Source organism: Kogia breviceps, chromosome 7 (assembly GCF_026419965.1).
Source record: "Kogia breviceps isolate mKogBre1 chromosome 7, mKogBre1 haplotype 1, whole genome shotgun sequence".
NCBI lineage: Eukaryota > Metazoa > Chordata > Mammalia > Artiodactyla > Physeteridae > Kogia > Kogia breviceps.
This window is the reverse complement of record NC_081316.1, coordinates 64,271,768-64,286,300: the sequence shown is the minus strand read 5'-3', so window position 1 is coordinate 64,286,300 and position 14,533 is coordinate 64,271,768. Positions and strand designations below refer to the sequence as shown.

General features: G+C 42.3%; 1 protein-coding gene across 2 annotated transcripts in view; it reads left to right on the top strand.

The window, feature by feature from the left end:
* The first annotated feature begins 34 nt into the window (after positions 1–34).
* The window catches only part of GVQW3 (GVQW motif containing 3), a 28,906-nt gene continuing 14,407 nt past the window's right edge, over positions 35–14,533 (top strand). Inside the window, exon 1 of one of the 2 annotated variants that reach the window (XM_067038472.1) lies at positions 35–940. In XM_067038472.1, coding sequence (XP_066894573.1) covers positions 476–940 — 465 coding nt within the window. In that variant the 5' untranslated portion in view covers positions 35–475. Of the gene's footprint in view, positions 1,330–14,533 lie in introns of those variants that run through there. The other variant, XM_059067812.2, reaches the window with a different exon arrangement.

The window sequence follows — 14,533 nt, the reverse complement described above, 5'->3', positions numbered from 1 at the left end:
CCCAGCCTCGGATCCCGGGGCAACTCCGGTAGGTTTCGCGAGCGCGGGTTTCTGCAGATCTGGAGTAAGCTTGCACGTTACATCACCGGTGCATCGCTTCTTGCTTGCTTAAATTAACACCACATAGGCTTTTATTGCGGAAATCGCCATAGACTCTTAAGGGCCGCGGAACGGGACGGCCTTGGTAACTGGTTTGCACACCCCCAGCAGATCTCCGTGCCGCGGAGTTGGACGCAGACGTGGGTTCTAGGAGCTTTCATTTTCCCCAGCTCTGCAGCTACTCTTTGGCCCCGTTAGCTTCTAGATTGGAAGCCGAGGGGCTGAAACTCAGAAGAGCAATTACTCTTCCCTGATGAGGCTTCAGAGGAGCAAGAATAGCGACATGATTCCACCTGCAGCCCTATAGAGATTGGTCCCTCTGTCTTCCCCTCACAGTCGTGGCATTTTAACGTTCGTGTGTTATTTGAGTGCCAAAATGAGTGACCGATATCTAGAACAAAGGATTAGTATCAAATTCTGCGTGAAATTGAACAAGTCTGCAAGTGAAACCCACCATCTTTTAAAAGAAGCTTATGGGGATGAAGTCATGTCAAGGGCCAGAGTTTTCGACTGGCACAAAAGGTTTAAAGAAGGGCGGGAAGACATTCGAGATGATGCCCGAAGTGGTCGTCCAGTCACCCACCGGACGGATGAAAATATCCAGAAGGTCAAGGACTTGGTTTGTTCGAATAGGCAGTTAACTGTGAGGATGATGGCTGAAGAGTTAAATTTAGATAAAGAAACGGTTAGGCTCATTCTGAAAGAAAACCTGAATATGAGGAAGGTATCTGCAAAAGTTATATCGGGTATTTTGAAGGATGAGCCTGAACCTCGAAAACTTGACTTTAGGTCTGATCATTCAAAGGAAACTAGGAAAAATAGCTCATGTGTGAGGGAAAAAGTAACAAGTTCTGAACCATGGAGTCATCTCCAGTGCGAAGCTGGTGGGGAAATGCCTCTGCCTGTATCCCATCCCCAAATCCATCCTGCCAGCCAGCTGCTGCAGACTTCATCTTCAAGGAGCCTTCCCAGCAGGGCGGCTCAGGATTGGTTCACACCGTGGTGAAAGGAATCTGGGGTAGCTGAACCCAAACTAGAACGCTGCCTCAAGGTTAGGCTCCTTCATTTGCCGCTCATCTATTTTCAGCTTCTTTACGACTCCTCTTTACATGTCATGGCCCTGCTACTTACTCTTTGCTGGACTCTTGGGCCATCTTCCTTGCTGTTCTCCACAACTTTGAAGAACTTCTGGATGTTGACTTCTCGTACTTGCTTGTGCTTGATTTTTCTTTTTTCTTTTTTGTTTCCTTAACAAGTTTTTTCTTCACTGTCCAGACATTAGCTTGTTGTGGCTGTCCTCTTCCTTTGTTCTCAGTATTCTGCCTCAGGGGATCATATGAATGAAAAGTGGGAGCAGGACCTCTTGGAGTCTCTCTCTCTCTGTGCCCAGGGAGGCATACTCTGCTGGGAGGACCCCAAAAGAAGGCCTACAGTTCCAGCCTGCTTCACGGTCAGGGCCTGAGGTATGGTACAGAAGGCAGTGGCATACTGATGTAGTGAGCAATGCTAAGGGCCGATCCTTCCCAAATGACTCAGTGGGAGGCCCTCAGAACTCAGGGGTTGGCCACCCATCCTGACCTTTTCACAGACCTACCCCTCACAGAAGTGCTGGGTTTGTTTCATTCTAGTCTTGTGCTTTGGAACCCCGCCCCCCCTCATTTGGGTGTATCCCCTCTGATGGAGGAGGAGGATCTGGTCCTGGAAAATAGAAACCAGGGCACTCAGGTCCAAGCTGTGATATGTGAGGAGGAAGGCAAGGTAACACTCTTGACCTTGAATTAAGGAAGTCTGCTGCCTATGTGCTGATTTCCACACAGAAGCCTGTTTTTAGTAACTAATATCAACCTTGTCAGGTGTTTTTTTTTTTGAGCACCTGCAATGTTTAGAACACTGCTGAGCATTGACAGTGTGACATTATGAAATAAAATCACCAAGGGCTGGGTGGACTCCATGGATGAGGTAGTTCCTGGACTGGATCCATAAGGAAGGATGGGACAAGGAGGCTAGGAAATGAGGGCATGCTTCCCAGGAGGGTGGAACAGCATGAGGCTCCGAACCTCCGTCAGTAGGAAAATGAGGGCACTATTGGCTGAAATAGCAAAGTCCAAAGAGGAAGATAATGGTATTATACAGAAGATAAATAATTTGGGATGATTTGCTTCCTCTCTCCACTCCCAACTCTATGCTAGTAGTTTATAAATTGCTTCCCCCGAGTCTGTGGATAGGTTTATAATAGCCTACTTATTTGATTATTTAATTTTCTCATCAGACCTTCAAAAAAGCAGTCTTTCCTAGTTTAGACTCCTTTATCTCTTTCTGGCTCTCTGCCAGGATTCATGGAATGGAACTTTTCCCAGTTGGGTTCCAAGTAATACCACATAGACTGGAAACATCTCAGAATGCCTGGTGGAGGAGTGTGTGTGTGTGTGTGTGTGTGTGTGTGTGTGTGTGTGTGTGTGTGTGTGTGTGTGTGTTGGGTGGGGGAAATGGTTAGTAACAGCATTTCATAGGATTGGCCAATGTCTATGTTTTAACCCAAGGATTTTTACATTCCTATTATTTAACTGGTAAGTTAGTAAACAGTATTGGTTGATAGTAGAGGCCCAACATTTATTCAACACAGCTGTTTTTAGTTCTTTTCACTATCACCTTCAAAAAATTACAAGTTTCCCACTAATACTTGTCAGCTTTGAGGCACTCTGAAACTTAGACCTTATCTCACAAATAAAAGATATTGTTCAGGAAAGCTCTCAAACCAAGCAACAGCTCACAGACGTCTGCCTACTTAGCAATTTCTAGACATTCCATCTCAGGATCATTACATCTTCCTACATTGGATAAGGCCCTGGGCTCCCCATAAGGCCTTTGCAACAGGGACACTGCACTTCTAGAAGAAAGCTGCCACAGCTGGCAACTTGGTGACTGAACCAATATTAATCCTTGCTCAGACCAGGGAGTAATTGTTGCAGAATTGTATGCCCCTATGCCCAGGTCAGGTTCCCACAACAGTACCTACAGGCATTATTTCCAATCTGTGATAACACAGAGGTCCTGAGAGAACTTATTTCTGGATTTATTCCTGTCCTGTAAACAGGGCTGGAGTGACCCTGCCAAAGGTGCTAGACCAAGACCATGTTGGAGAGTAGGGTACTGGAAGCCATGTTGTCCCAGACAGGGTTTGGACACAAAGCAACCAGAAGCAGGTAATCAGGAGGGTGAATTCAAATTGTTACAAGTAGCTGTAGTGAAAAGGACTTAACATTACCTTAGATCATGTCCTGGGCGGTAGTCAGGTTGAACTGCACTATGTGAACCCATTGCCCATTTGCAAGACTTCTCAGAAAATATTCAATAAGATGATAATAAACCCTAGGAAGCCTCAAGTTTGGAGGGAAGTAAAAATATTCATGCAGAGCAAACCATTCACACGTCTGGTCAGAATCTCTACACACCAGTTTAGAGCATAATCTCAAAAGAGTGTCCTCAGACAAGAGAGTTCTCATGTAACAGTACCCCTCATGTGTCCACCCGCCAAATCTGTTTTATTTCTGACATAATTTTGCCTGGCCTGCACCTTGTTGCCTAGGCCTCTTGAGCTTTTTCATCCTATAATTTCAGGGTTCCACCCATCATGCCCTAGGCCCTTGTCCTTGACTTTTCTCAGATATCACTCAGTTTATTCTCCAGTTTGCTCTTGCTCTTCTGTTTCCCTGGCCTTTGTTTTCTGATTCTGGACCTTACCCTCCAATAGCTGCTTTGGGTCACTTTGGTATGCTGACCTTGAAATCCCCTTTTGGTCTTGGTTTTCCACTCAACTGCAACTTTTCTCTCTTCTGATTTTTAGATCCCTCTTCCAGCTCCCCACTTCAGCCCTATAGTCTTTTGTTTTTTGAGGGGTTTTTTTTTGCAGTGCCACGCAGCTTGTGGGATCTTAGTTCCCCAGCTAGGGACTGAACCTGGGCCTTCAGCAGTGAGAGCACAGAGCCCTTACCACTGGACCGCCAGGGAATTCCCAGCCCTATAGTCTTGAGTAAAGAAATTGCTCCATCCCTGGCCCCAGATTGCCTTCATATATAAGGGGCACACTGGGAAGGAACAAAAAAGCTCCCTCTCACCCTTAGCCACCAGGGGTTCCACTCCCCAGAGGCAACCAGTATTACCAGTTTCTTGAGGCAATTTGGTTACCTCTAGTACTCAGGAGTTATGAAAGTTTTTCAGAGATATAATATGCAAATCGCACTCTCCCAGCAACTGTATTTTCCCTGGCAGGAGAAGCTCCATCTAACCATAAGAGATGAAGCCTGTCTCTCTGTAGGATGTCAGGAAGAGAGCTGGCCATCTGCAAACCTTGTCCATAATTCTCAAGGTAAACACACAGTCAAGGAATCTCTCTGGGTTTCAGGCTGACCTTCCCCTTCCCCATTCTGGTTCAAAATCCACATGGAATGTTACACACTACAGCTGGAAGTCCGGGAGGAATAAACACTTTCCAGGGCAGGTCATTCCATCATTGAGTTTATCCAGTCTGTTCTCCACCCATCATCCCACCTTCCACCTGTCCCACTGGTAATGATAAAAAACAGAAAGAATAAAATATTCACCAATCTTTGATTTCAAAAAACGTGGGTAATTCTGCAGTCTTCTGAATTCTGCCCCTGGCTCTGAGTTCTCATTGAAATGTTATTGTTTGGGAAGAATGTGTACCTGGGGCCTGCTTACCAGAGTCTTCCTTTCAGATCCATTTCTTAGTTCAGACTTTGGAGGTGCCCGGATAAATCTGGATGCTAAATGACTTGAGGATATCTAGTACAGGAGTGGGGTACTATTGGGAACTGTCACTGTATCACATGTACTGATCAGCCAGCCTGCCATTTACAGACCTCATTGCCAGCAAGTCTCACTAGGCTCCTTGGGATTGGTCACCAGGGTCCTATGTGGCTCAATAAGAGTATTCTTTGCTGCTGGGATTGTATATGTAACCCTGCGTTCTCTAACTCCTTCTTAGTTGGATCAGACCCCCCAGATTCTGCCAGGCTTTTACATGCTATTTGAGGCAACACTTATATTTATCTTCTCTAGTGTCTGTCTTATCAGATCCTTGCAAATACTGTCCCAGTTGCATCACCCTTCTCCCAGTATTAATATCCAGAAACAAAAAAATCTGTAGTGGGAAACTTTAGTACTTCTTAGGTCCCACTTGGATTTAGTGAAGAGGTCAGCAAACTTCTGTAAAGGAAATGTCTTAGGCTGTGTGGGCCATACAGTGGCTATTGTAATTTCTCAACATTTTAATGCAAAACCAGACATAGCTAATATGGAAACAGATGAGCATGGCTGTGTCCTAATAAGACTTCATTTATGGATACGGGGATTTAAATTTCATATAGTTTCCACATGTCACAAAATAATTTTTAAAACCACTGTGAATATTTTAAAAATTCTTAGTTTGCAGTTCATAGAAAAATAGATGGTGGGCCAGATTTGGTCCATGGACCATAGTTTGCTGACCCCTGGTCTAATGTACATAAAATGTGTATATAAAAATGACAGATGATTGATCCATCAGTAACATTGTTAATGCCAAACTGATCTGGCAGTCTGACAATTTACTACTATAGAAATTGTGGAATATTGAAGCTAGTCTTTGTGGTGCCGGGAGTGTGAACTAGAGCTGAATGATTGACTGTATTACCTTGACCATATTCTGATTCACAAAATAAGTTTTGTGCTGTTCTCGGCTAAAAATTATAATACACAAACTACTACCTATATTTTGCCCTTGTAATATTTCCAAAAAAATTGGCAATACTGAAAATGGTGCCAAGTTACAACCAGTGATAACAGAATGAACAGAAGGTAATCCCAAAATTGCCTTGATCATGAACAGCATTTGAATAAGTTTGTTATCACCTATGAAAGTGACTACTATGGAGGTGACAAAACTCATTGAATTATATTTTTTGCATGCTTGTAAAAAAATTATATATATATATATATATTGGCAACTGGTACCAAGCTATGTTCTTTTAGATGTTTACTTGTTTTTCTCCTAAAGAGTGCCATATTGTGTCACCTTCATTTAAATTGATTTTCCAAAGTTGAAATAGAATCTCAGGATTGAACAGACCTTTGCAAGGGTGTTTAATCCAGCCAGTCATGTTTCCTTTGAATCCAGGAGTGGCTAAATCCTACAGCTGCTGAAAAACTGCATCTGAAAGGAGATTCTGTGTTAATTCAGCAAATTTTTACCGAGTGGCTCTATGTGCCAGGCACTGTCCTATGTGCTGGGGTACAGCAACAGACAAAGCAGACACAAGCCGTAGATTTGACAGTCTGAAATCTAATTATATTGCTGTTCACACTTGCAAAACTTCTGTTCCATGTGCTCACACTACTTCATTGTTAATTGCACACCTGCAAAAAGGTATGACCTTTGCCACAGGCCTCTCTGCTGTGGTCATGATGCCTCTCCAGCTGCATTAATAATTTAAGGACTGTATGTTCTACTTAAATTTTATTATCCTTTAGACCAATCGATATTGGTAGAAAAACAAGCTGGCAATATTGGATGTGTAAATTGGCAACAGCTTTCTGAAAAGCAATTTGGCAGTATCTATCAGGAGCTTTAAAAATGTTTATAACTTCTGATCCTCTAATTTTACTTCTGGGAATCTGTCCTAAAGAAATAGTCTGAAATGTGGGCAAAGTTTATGCTTTAACAATCCAGAAGTCCAACAGTAGAAAATTGGTTAAGTAAATTACACTATGACAATACAATAGACTATTATGCAGTCATTATAATTAATGTTTGTGAAGTGTTAAAACAGCATGGCAAAATACTTATATAAGTGCAAAGAGTGACATGCAAAATTATATACATAAATCCAAAAATATTTTTCTAAAATATTAATAATTTTATTATCGGAATAAAACAATAGCACCAAAAGTTGGCAATGGAGAGAATGGAGCCAAACAATTCGTTTGGTCCAGGAACAATTAACTGGCTGGGTCCACATAGAGACTGTATAATACTATTGTATTGGTAGCAGGAGTGGGACAGAAGGGAAAGGGGCCTTCCCCAAAGGAGAAGGGGACCAGAATCCCTACAAAAATCCCAAGTGATATGAGAAGATACCACAAATGGCATGTTCCTGTTATGTGGTCCTAGAGAGGTAAAGGAGCACATATGGATCAAGTATATTCTGACAAATGGAAAGGATTTGAAGTACTCTCCTGGGTAAAATTAACCTTATTCTTGCATTCTCTCATACAAAATGAATATTCTTGAGATGGATTTTATAACAGCTGATTCTCTGAAGAATCCTTGAGCTTCCCATATAATTTCTTTAGGATAAGAATGGCTTTCGATGTGCCAAGTCTACCTCCTCCCATGCTGGGACACTCAACACAGATGTACATGGGAGTATTTGATATTCCACACTGAGAATACCACATGAATATCAATAGTCATCTTAATGATGTAACTTAGGAAACTCGGAAGGTTTGCAAATGTTTTTGTTGGTGTCCAGAGTTACTGTGCTTTTATTTATATCTGAAGAGTAATCATTCACAGGATTTTCAGATATGAAATGATGTAGATAATTCCTGTCTATCCATAGATGAAATTGTTCTGTTGGGGAAATGTGTCTTTGTTATTTTAGCAACATGTTTACCATTAAAATGCCAAATATATCTCCTCGGTGAAATTTCAGATTTTCAAATGAGTACCCAAAGTAAATACGTGTTTTATAGACATCTAGGTTACAGATTTGTCAAGCTGGAAAAGTTCTTCAAGGTCTAAGTCTCTTGGTCTGTAGAAAGAACAAAGGAGTGAGACTGGGGTTTTAGTCCTGCTCCTTAACAAGCCATGGGACTTTGGGCAGTTCATTTGCACCACTAGAGCACTTCAGGTTACTCATCCATAAAAGGAGAATAATAAAACCTGTGTCATGGAGATGTTCACTTTGTTCATTCAACAGATATTGATTGATTGTTTATATGTATCTGACCCTGTTCTAGACACTGAGGATACAGCAGTGAACAAGACAAAAAAAATGTTCCTTCTTATGAGTTTACATTTAAGTGAGGGAGACAGACAAGAAATAAGATAAATGAGTGAAAATATAGTATGTTAGATAGTGATTGTTAGATGTGAGGCTTACATTGAAATAATGTATATGGGGTGCCCAGCACAATATCTGGCATGTAGTAAGTACTCAATAGAGAGTAATTTCCTTTGCTTCTTCAGTCTTCCTAACAGTTCCTAAATTAGTCTACAGCATGGTAGTAATCAGCGAAAGGCCTGACCCATTGCCGTCTTACCTCTTTCGAGTTAATACGGCCTAAATCTATTTTGCTTAAGAAGACAAAAGAATGCTTACAGATGTGTTTTGTACTTCCTGTATGGCAGGTTAATCATGGTGGTGCCTAAACACTGTTGATAAATGGCCTTTTCTGAAGCCAGTTGGCAGGGGTCCTTGCTTGGAGCTAGATGGCATTTGTCCACAAAGACAAATGCATTGTTTCTTTGCTGTTTAAGCAAAATGGACTAGGAAACTGTACTGGCTGTTTCTCTTAAAGAAAAGATGTGTGACCTTTGTTCTGTTCCAGACATCGGAGAACTGGGCAAAATTTACATTATTTATGGGAAACCAGGGCATTGACTAAAAGCCTGGAAAAAGAGGGTTTAATACTTATGGTTTCTATATATTTTTGCCCATTGTAGAAAATTTGGGAAGTTCAGAAATGTTTAAAGAAGCAGCCAAAAGTTCACCCCTAAGATTCAGTAATTTCACCAGACCCATCTCTCTGCCTCAGCTTGCTCCTTCAAAAACATCCAGTGAATAGTCATTTACTGAATTCCTTCTTTAGGCCTGGGCCCGCACTAGGCACAGAGGGTATAGCGCTTGCCCTTAGGCAGTACCGGCCTTGTGGGGGTAGGGAAAGGGCCAGAGGTGGAGAGACCACTGAGAATGGGCTCCTACCTTAGACTGTCAGTCTCTCCCAGAGGACAGCTCTAAGGAACAAGCTTTTGTAAAGAATTTGGAACAAAAGTTGTTATCATCACAGGGTGATTGTGGGAATGAGAAAGTGGAGTATAAAGGGGCAAAACACACAAAGCATTGGTAACTGGCCTGCTGGCCTTGCCATCCCCAGCTCCTCTTATGTAAAAGGGCCCTCAGTTCTGTCCTGCAGTATCACCTTTCAGAAGAAACTAGACATTAGGCTGTGGGCCAGTACCCCTGTATCTTGCTTTAAGAATCTAATAAGTGAAAATTCAGAGTTACAACGCAGATTAGATGAGGAAATTGGCCCAGGGAGATTGAGTGAATTTTCTCGAATCACACATCTAGTTGGTGGCAGAGCCAGGATAATAATGAAGGACCTTGAATTTCTCTCAGTCAAGTGAGGTTTTTTCCATTACTCCATTGGTAATAATTTCCTTTACTAAAGTGTACATTCTTAAGATAACTTTAAAATAATGGTCACCCTTGCATTTGATAAATATGATTTACCAACAACTGATTTACATGCAGTTTGAGGGGAACATATTTATGACAGAGAAGGTGATGCAAAGGTTTTTCCAAGTTTTCCTGTGGTGTCCAGGCCCCCTGGTCCTTCTCTCAGACTGTGTATTCACAAGTAAATGTTGGCATTCTGTCATTCATTTTTTCCAGATGTTCTTCCCAAGTTGTGTGTTATGTTTTGTGTCTTTAATATTATATACATTTTAAAAAATCTGGGCACATAAATCCTAATAAAGTTCTCAACCATCTCTTCTATGCTGTCTCAAATTTCCAGTTGTGTTTATATTTATGACACAGTGTCTGAAGGCATGAACACTATCACGTTGTTAGGGCTTATATTCCTAAACCCTAGACCTGCGTTTCTAGATGTTCTGAAAATTCTTTACACTTCACTTGTAAATGCCACTATACTATGCCATGACATTTCCAGAGTAACATATATTTCAAACAGGAAAACAGAGGAAGCCCAAAGAAAAGGGAAATACGTTTCAAATATAAATACAAAAAGAAAAAAAATCATTAAAAAATAGTAGAATACATAAGATGGGGAGGAGTATAAATTCTAGTTCCACGTACCCTGAGAACAGAATGTCCTGCAGACCCACTTTAGGGACTGGCAGTTTCCACTACCAACAAAGTGGCCCAATCTTGGCATCACACTTCCTTTGACTCTCACATGCAGTCAAGTCCAGGTCATTCCCCTAACATGTCTTAGCATCACCTACTGCAACCAGACAGGGTGGTCACCCACCTCTCACGTCACTGTCCTGAAGTCCATCCTCTGTGCTGCTGCACACGTGCTATTGAGTTTGGAGTTTGCTGAAAACCGGAGGCTTTTTGATGCCAGCTTTGTGAGCCTGCTCAAGTCACACCCGCTGTCTCAAATCCATCCTTGCTGCCATCCACTTAGAAAACTCCTACTCAGCACTCAAGCGTCAGCCTTACCATTGCTATTCTCTACCCCTCACTTCTTGGCAAAGCAGTCCCCACAGTGTACAATGCCCATTCTTAAGTGAAGGAAACCCTAACACTTAATTGAACTTAACTGTCTGCAGAATGTTTTTCCTCCCCTACCAACCCATGAACTCAAAAGCCAAGACCACATCTGATTTCTCTGTATTGCCTGCATCCAGAATAAAGCTTGCCTGGAGCTGTTCAATAAATGTTTGATAGATGAATGAAAGAATAGACTTATGGAAATTGCTTCTTTAAATTTCTGATTAAACTCACCATTTTAGCCATTTTAAAGTGTACATTTCCGTGGCATTTAGCACATTCACAGTGTTGTGCAATCATCACCGCTATCTAGTTCCAGAACGCTCCAAAAGGAAACGTTGTATCCATTGAACAGTCACTCCCCATTCACCCCCTTTCCCCTAGCCCCTGGCAACCACTAATCAACTTCCTGTCTCTGTGGATTGGCCTATTCTGGACATTTCGAATAAATGGAATCATGCAATATGTGACCTCTGTGTCTGGCTTTTTTCACTTAGCATAATGTTTTCAAGATTCATCCATGTTGTAGCGTGCATGAGAACTTCATTATGTTTTAGGGCTGAGTAACAGGCTGTTGTATTGATAAACCACTTCTTGTTTATCTGTTGATGTTTAAATGTCTGATGGATATTTAAGTTGTTTCCACCTTTTGACTCATGAATGGTGCTATGAACATGTGTGTACAAGTTTTTGTTTAAACACCTGTTTTTTTTTGCTTTTTCCTAATAAATTGATTTATTTATTTTTAACTGCCTTGGGTCTTCGTTGCTACATGCGGGCTTTCTCTAGTTGCAACCAGTGGGGGCTACTCTTCATTGCGGTGCACAGGCTTCTCACTGCCGTGGCTTCTCTTGTTATGGAGCACGGGCTCTAGGCGCGCGGGCTCAGTAGTTGTGGCGCATGGGCTTAGTTATTTTGCAACATGTGGGCTCTTCCTGGACCAGGGCTTGAACCCGTGTCCCCTGCACTGGCAGGTGGATTCATAACCACTGTGCACCAGAGAAGTCCCTAAACATCTGTTTTTAATTTTCCTGAGTACATATCTAGGAATGGAATTGCTGGGTAATATGGTATTATATGTTTAACTTATTGAGGAACCACCAGACTGTTTTCCACAACTGCACCATTTTACATTTCCACCAACAATGTACAAGGTGAGGGATTCAATTTTTCCACATTCTCTCCAACACTTTTCATTTCTTACTATATCCATCCTAATGAGTGTGAAGTGGTATCTTGTGGTTTTGATTCACATGTCCCTAATAACTAATGATGCTAAGCATCTTTTCATGTATTTTTTGGCCCTTGTGTGTACCTTCTTTGGAGAAATGTCAATTCAAGTCTTTTGCCCATTCTATTTGGGTCATTTGTCTTTTAAAATTTATTTATTTATTTTTGTCTGCGTCGGTTCTTTGTTGCTGTACGTGGGCTTTCTCTAGTTGCGGCAAGTGGGGCTACTCTTCAATGCAGTGCACAGTCTTTCATTGTGGTGGCTTCTCTTGTTGCGGAGCACAGGCTCTAGGCATGCCGACTTTAGTAGTTGTGGCATGTGGGCTCAATAGTTGTGGCTCACGGACTCTAGAGCACAGGCTCAGTAGTTGTGGCGCACAGGCTTAGTTGCTCCGTGGCATGTGGGATCTTCCTGGACCAGAGCTCAAACCCGTGTCCCCTGCATTGGCAGGCAGATTCTTAACCACTGTGCCACCAGGGAAGTCCCGGGTCATTTGTCTTTTTGTTGTTGAGTTGTAAGAGTTCTTTATATATTCTGGATACTAAATCCTGATCAGATACATCCTTTGCAAATATTTTCTGCCATTTTGTGGATTGTATTTTACTTTTTTAAAAAAAAAAACTTTTTTTTTTTTTGTTTTTTTGAGTTACGCGGGCCTCTCACTGCTGTGGTCTCTCCCGTTGCGGAGCACAGGCTCCGGACGCGCAGGCTCAGCGGCCATGGCTCACAGGCCCAGCCTCACCACGGCATGTGGGATCTTCCCAGACTGGGGCTCGAACCCGCGTCCCCTGAATTGGCAGGCGGATTCTCAACCACTGCGCCACCAGGGAAGCCCCCAAAAAAACTTTTTAATTTTATTTTTTGGCTAAGCTGCACGGCTTGTGGGATCTTAGTTCCCCAACCAGGGATCAAACCAGTGCTCCCTGGAGTGGAAGTGCAGAGTCCTAACAACTGGACTGCCAGGGAATTCCCATGGATTGTTTTATCACTTTTTTTGTGTGTGTGTGGTATGCAGGCCTCTCACTGTTGTGGCCTCTCCCGTCGCGGAGCACAGGCTCCGGACACGCAGGCTCAGCGGCCATGGCTCACGTGCCCAGCCGCTCCGCGGCATGTGGGATCTTCCCGCACCAGGGCACGAACCCGTGTCCCCTATATCGGCAGGCAGATTCTCAATCACTGCGCCACCAGGGAAGCTCCTTTTTTTACTTTCTTGATAGTGTCCTTTGATGCACAAAAGTTTTTTATTTTGATGAAGTCAAATTTATCTATTTTTTCCCTTGGTTGCTTGTGCCAAGAAACCATTGCCAAAAACAAAGTCATGGAGATTTCCCCCTATGTTTTCTCCCAAGAGTTTTATAGTTTTAGCTCTTATATTTAGGTCTTCGATCCATTTTGAGTTTGTTGGTGTATATAGTGTGAGGTAAGTGCCCACCTTCATTCTTTTGCATGAGGATAGCCAGCTGTCCTTGCACCATTTGTTGAAGACTATTCTTTCCCCATTTTCACATTTGTTTTTGAAAGATATTTTCAAATTATAAGTTAACAATTCTTTTTGTTTTCTTTCTGTATCTTAAAGATTTTGCTTCACTGTCTTCTGGGTTACATTGTTTTTGATGAAAATTCTGCTGTAATTCTTATCTTTGTTCCCCGGTATGTACTGTTTCTTCTCATGCTGGTCTTAAGACTTTTTCTTTATCACTGAATTTAGCAATTTTATTAAGATATGACCTGGTATAGTTTTCTTCATGTTTCTTTTGCTTAGGGTTCACTGGGATTCTTGAATTTGTGGTCCTAAAGTTTTCATCATTTTTGGAAAATTTATGGCTATTATTTATTCAAAAGAATTTTTTTGCCTCTACTTCCTTTAGGGTCTTCAATTACATGTATGTTAGGCCACTTGAAGTTGTTCCTTAACTCAATGATGCTCTATTCAATTTTTTTGGTCTTTTTTCCTCTTGTGTCTCTTTTTTGAATTAATTAATTAATTAATTATCCTTAGCTGTGTTGGGTTTTCATTGCTGCTTCCGGCTTTCTCTAGTTGTAGCGAGTGGAGGCTATTCTTCACTGCAGTGCGTGGGCTACTCATTGCGGTGGCTTCTCATTGTAGAGCACGGGCTCTAAGCAAGTGGGCTTCAGTAGTTGTGGCACACGGGCTCAGTAGTTGTGGCCTACAGGCTTAGTTGCTCCGTGGTATGTGGGATCTTCCGGGACCAGGGATGGAACCTGTGTCACCTGCATTGGCAGGCAGATTCTTTTTTTTTTTTTTGCGGTACGCGGGCCTCTCACTGTTGTGGCCTCTCCCGTTGCAGAGCACAGGCTCCGGATGCGCAGGCCCAGCGGCCATGGCTCACGGGCCCAGCCGCTCCGTGGCATGTGGGATCTTCCCGGATCGGGGCACGAACCCGTGTACCCTGCATCGGCAGGTGGATTCTCAACCACTGCGCCACCAGGGAAGCCCCTGGCAGGCAGATTCTTAACCACTGCTCCACCAGGGAAGTCCATCTTGTTGTGTCTTTTTGTGTAGTTTTTATTGCTGTGTCTCCAAATTACTAATCCTTTCTTCTGAAATATCTAATCTATTTTTATCCCATTTTATGTATTTTTTATCTCAAACATTGTAGTTTCTATCCCTATAACTTTGATTTGGGTTTTTTTAAGTAGCTTTTCAATTTTGGAATAA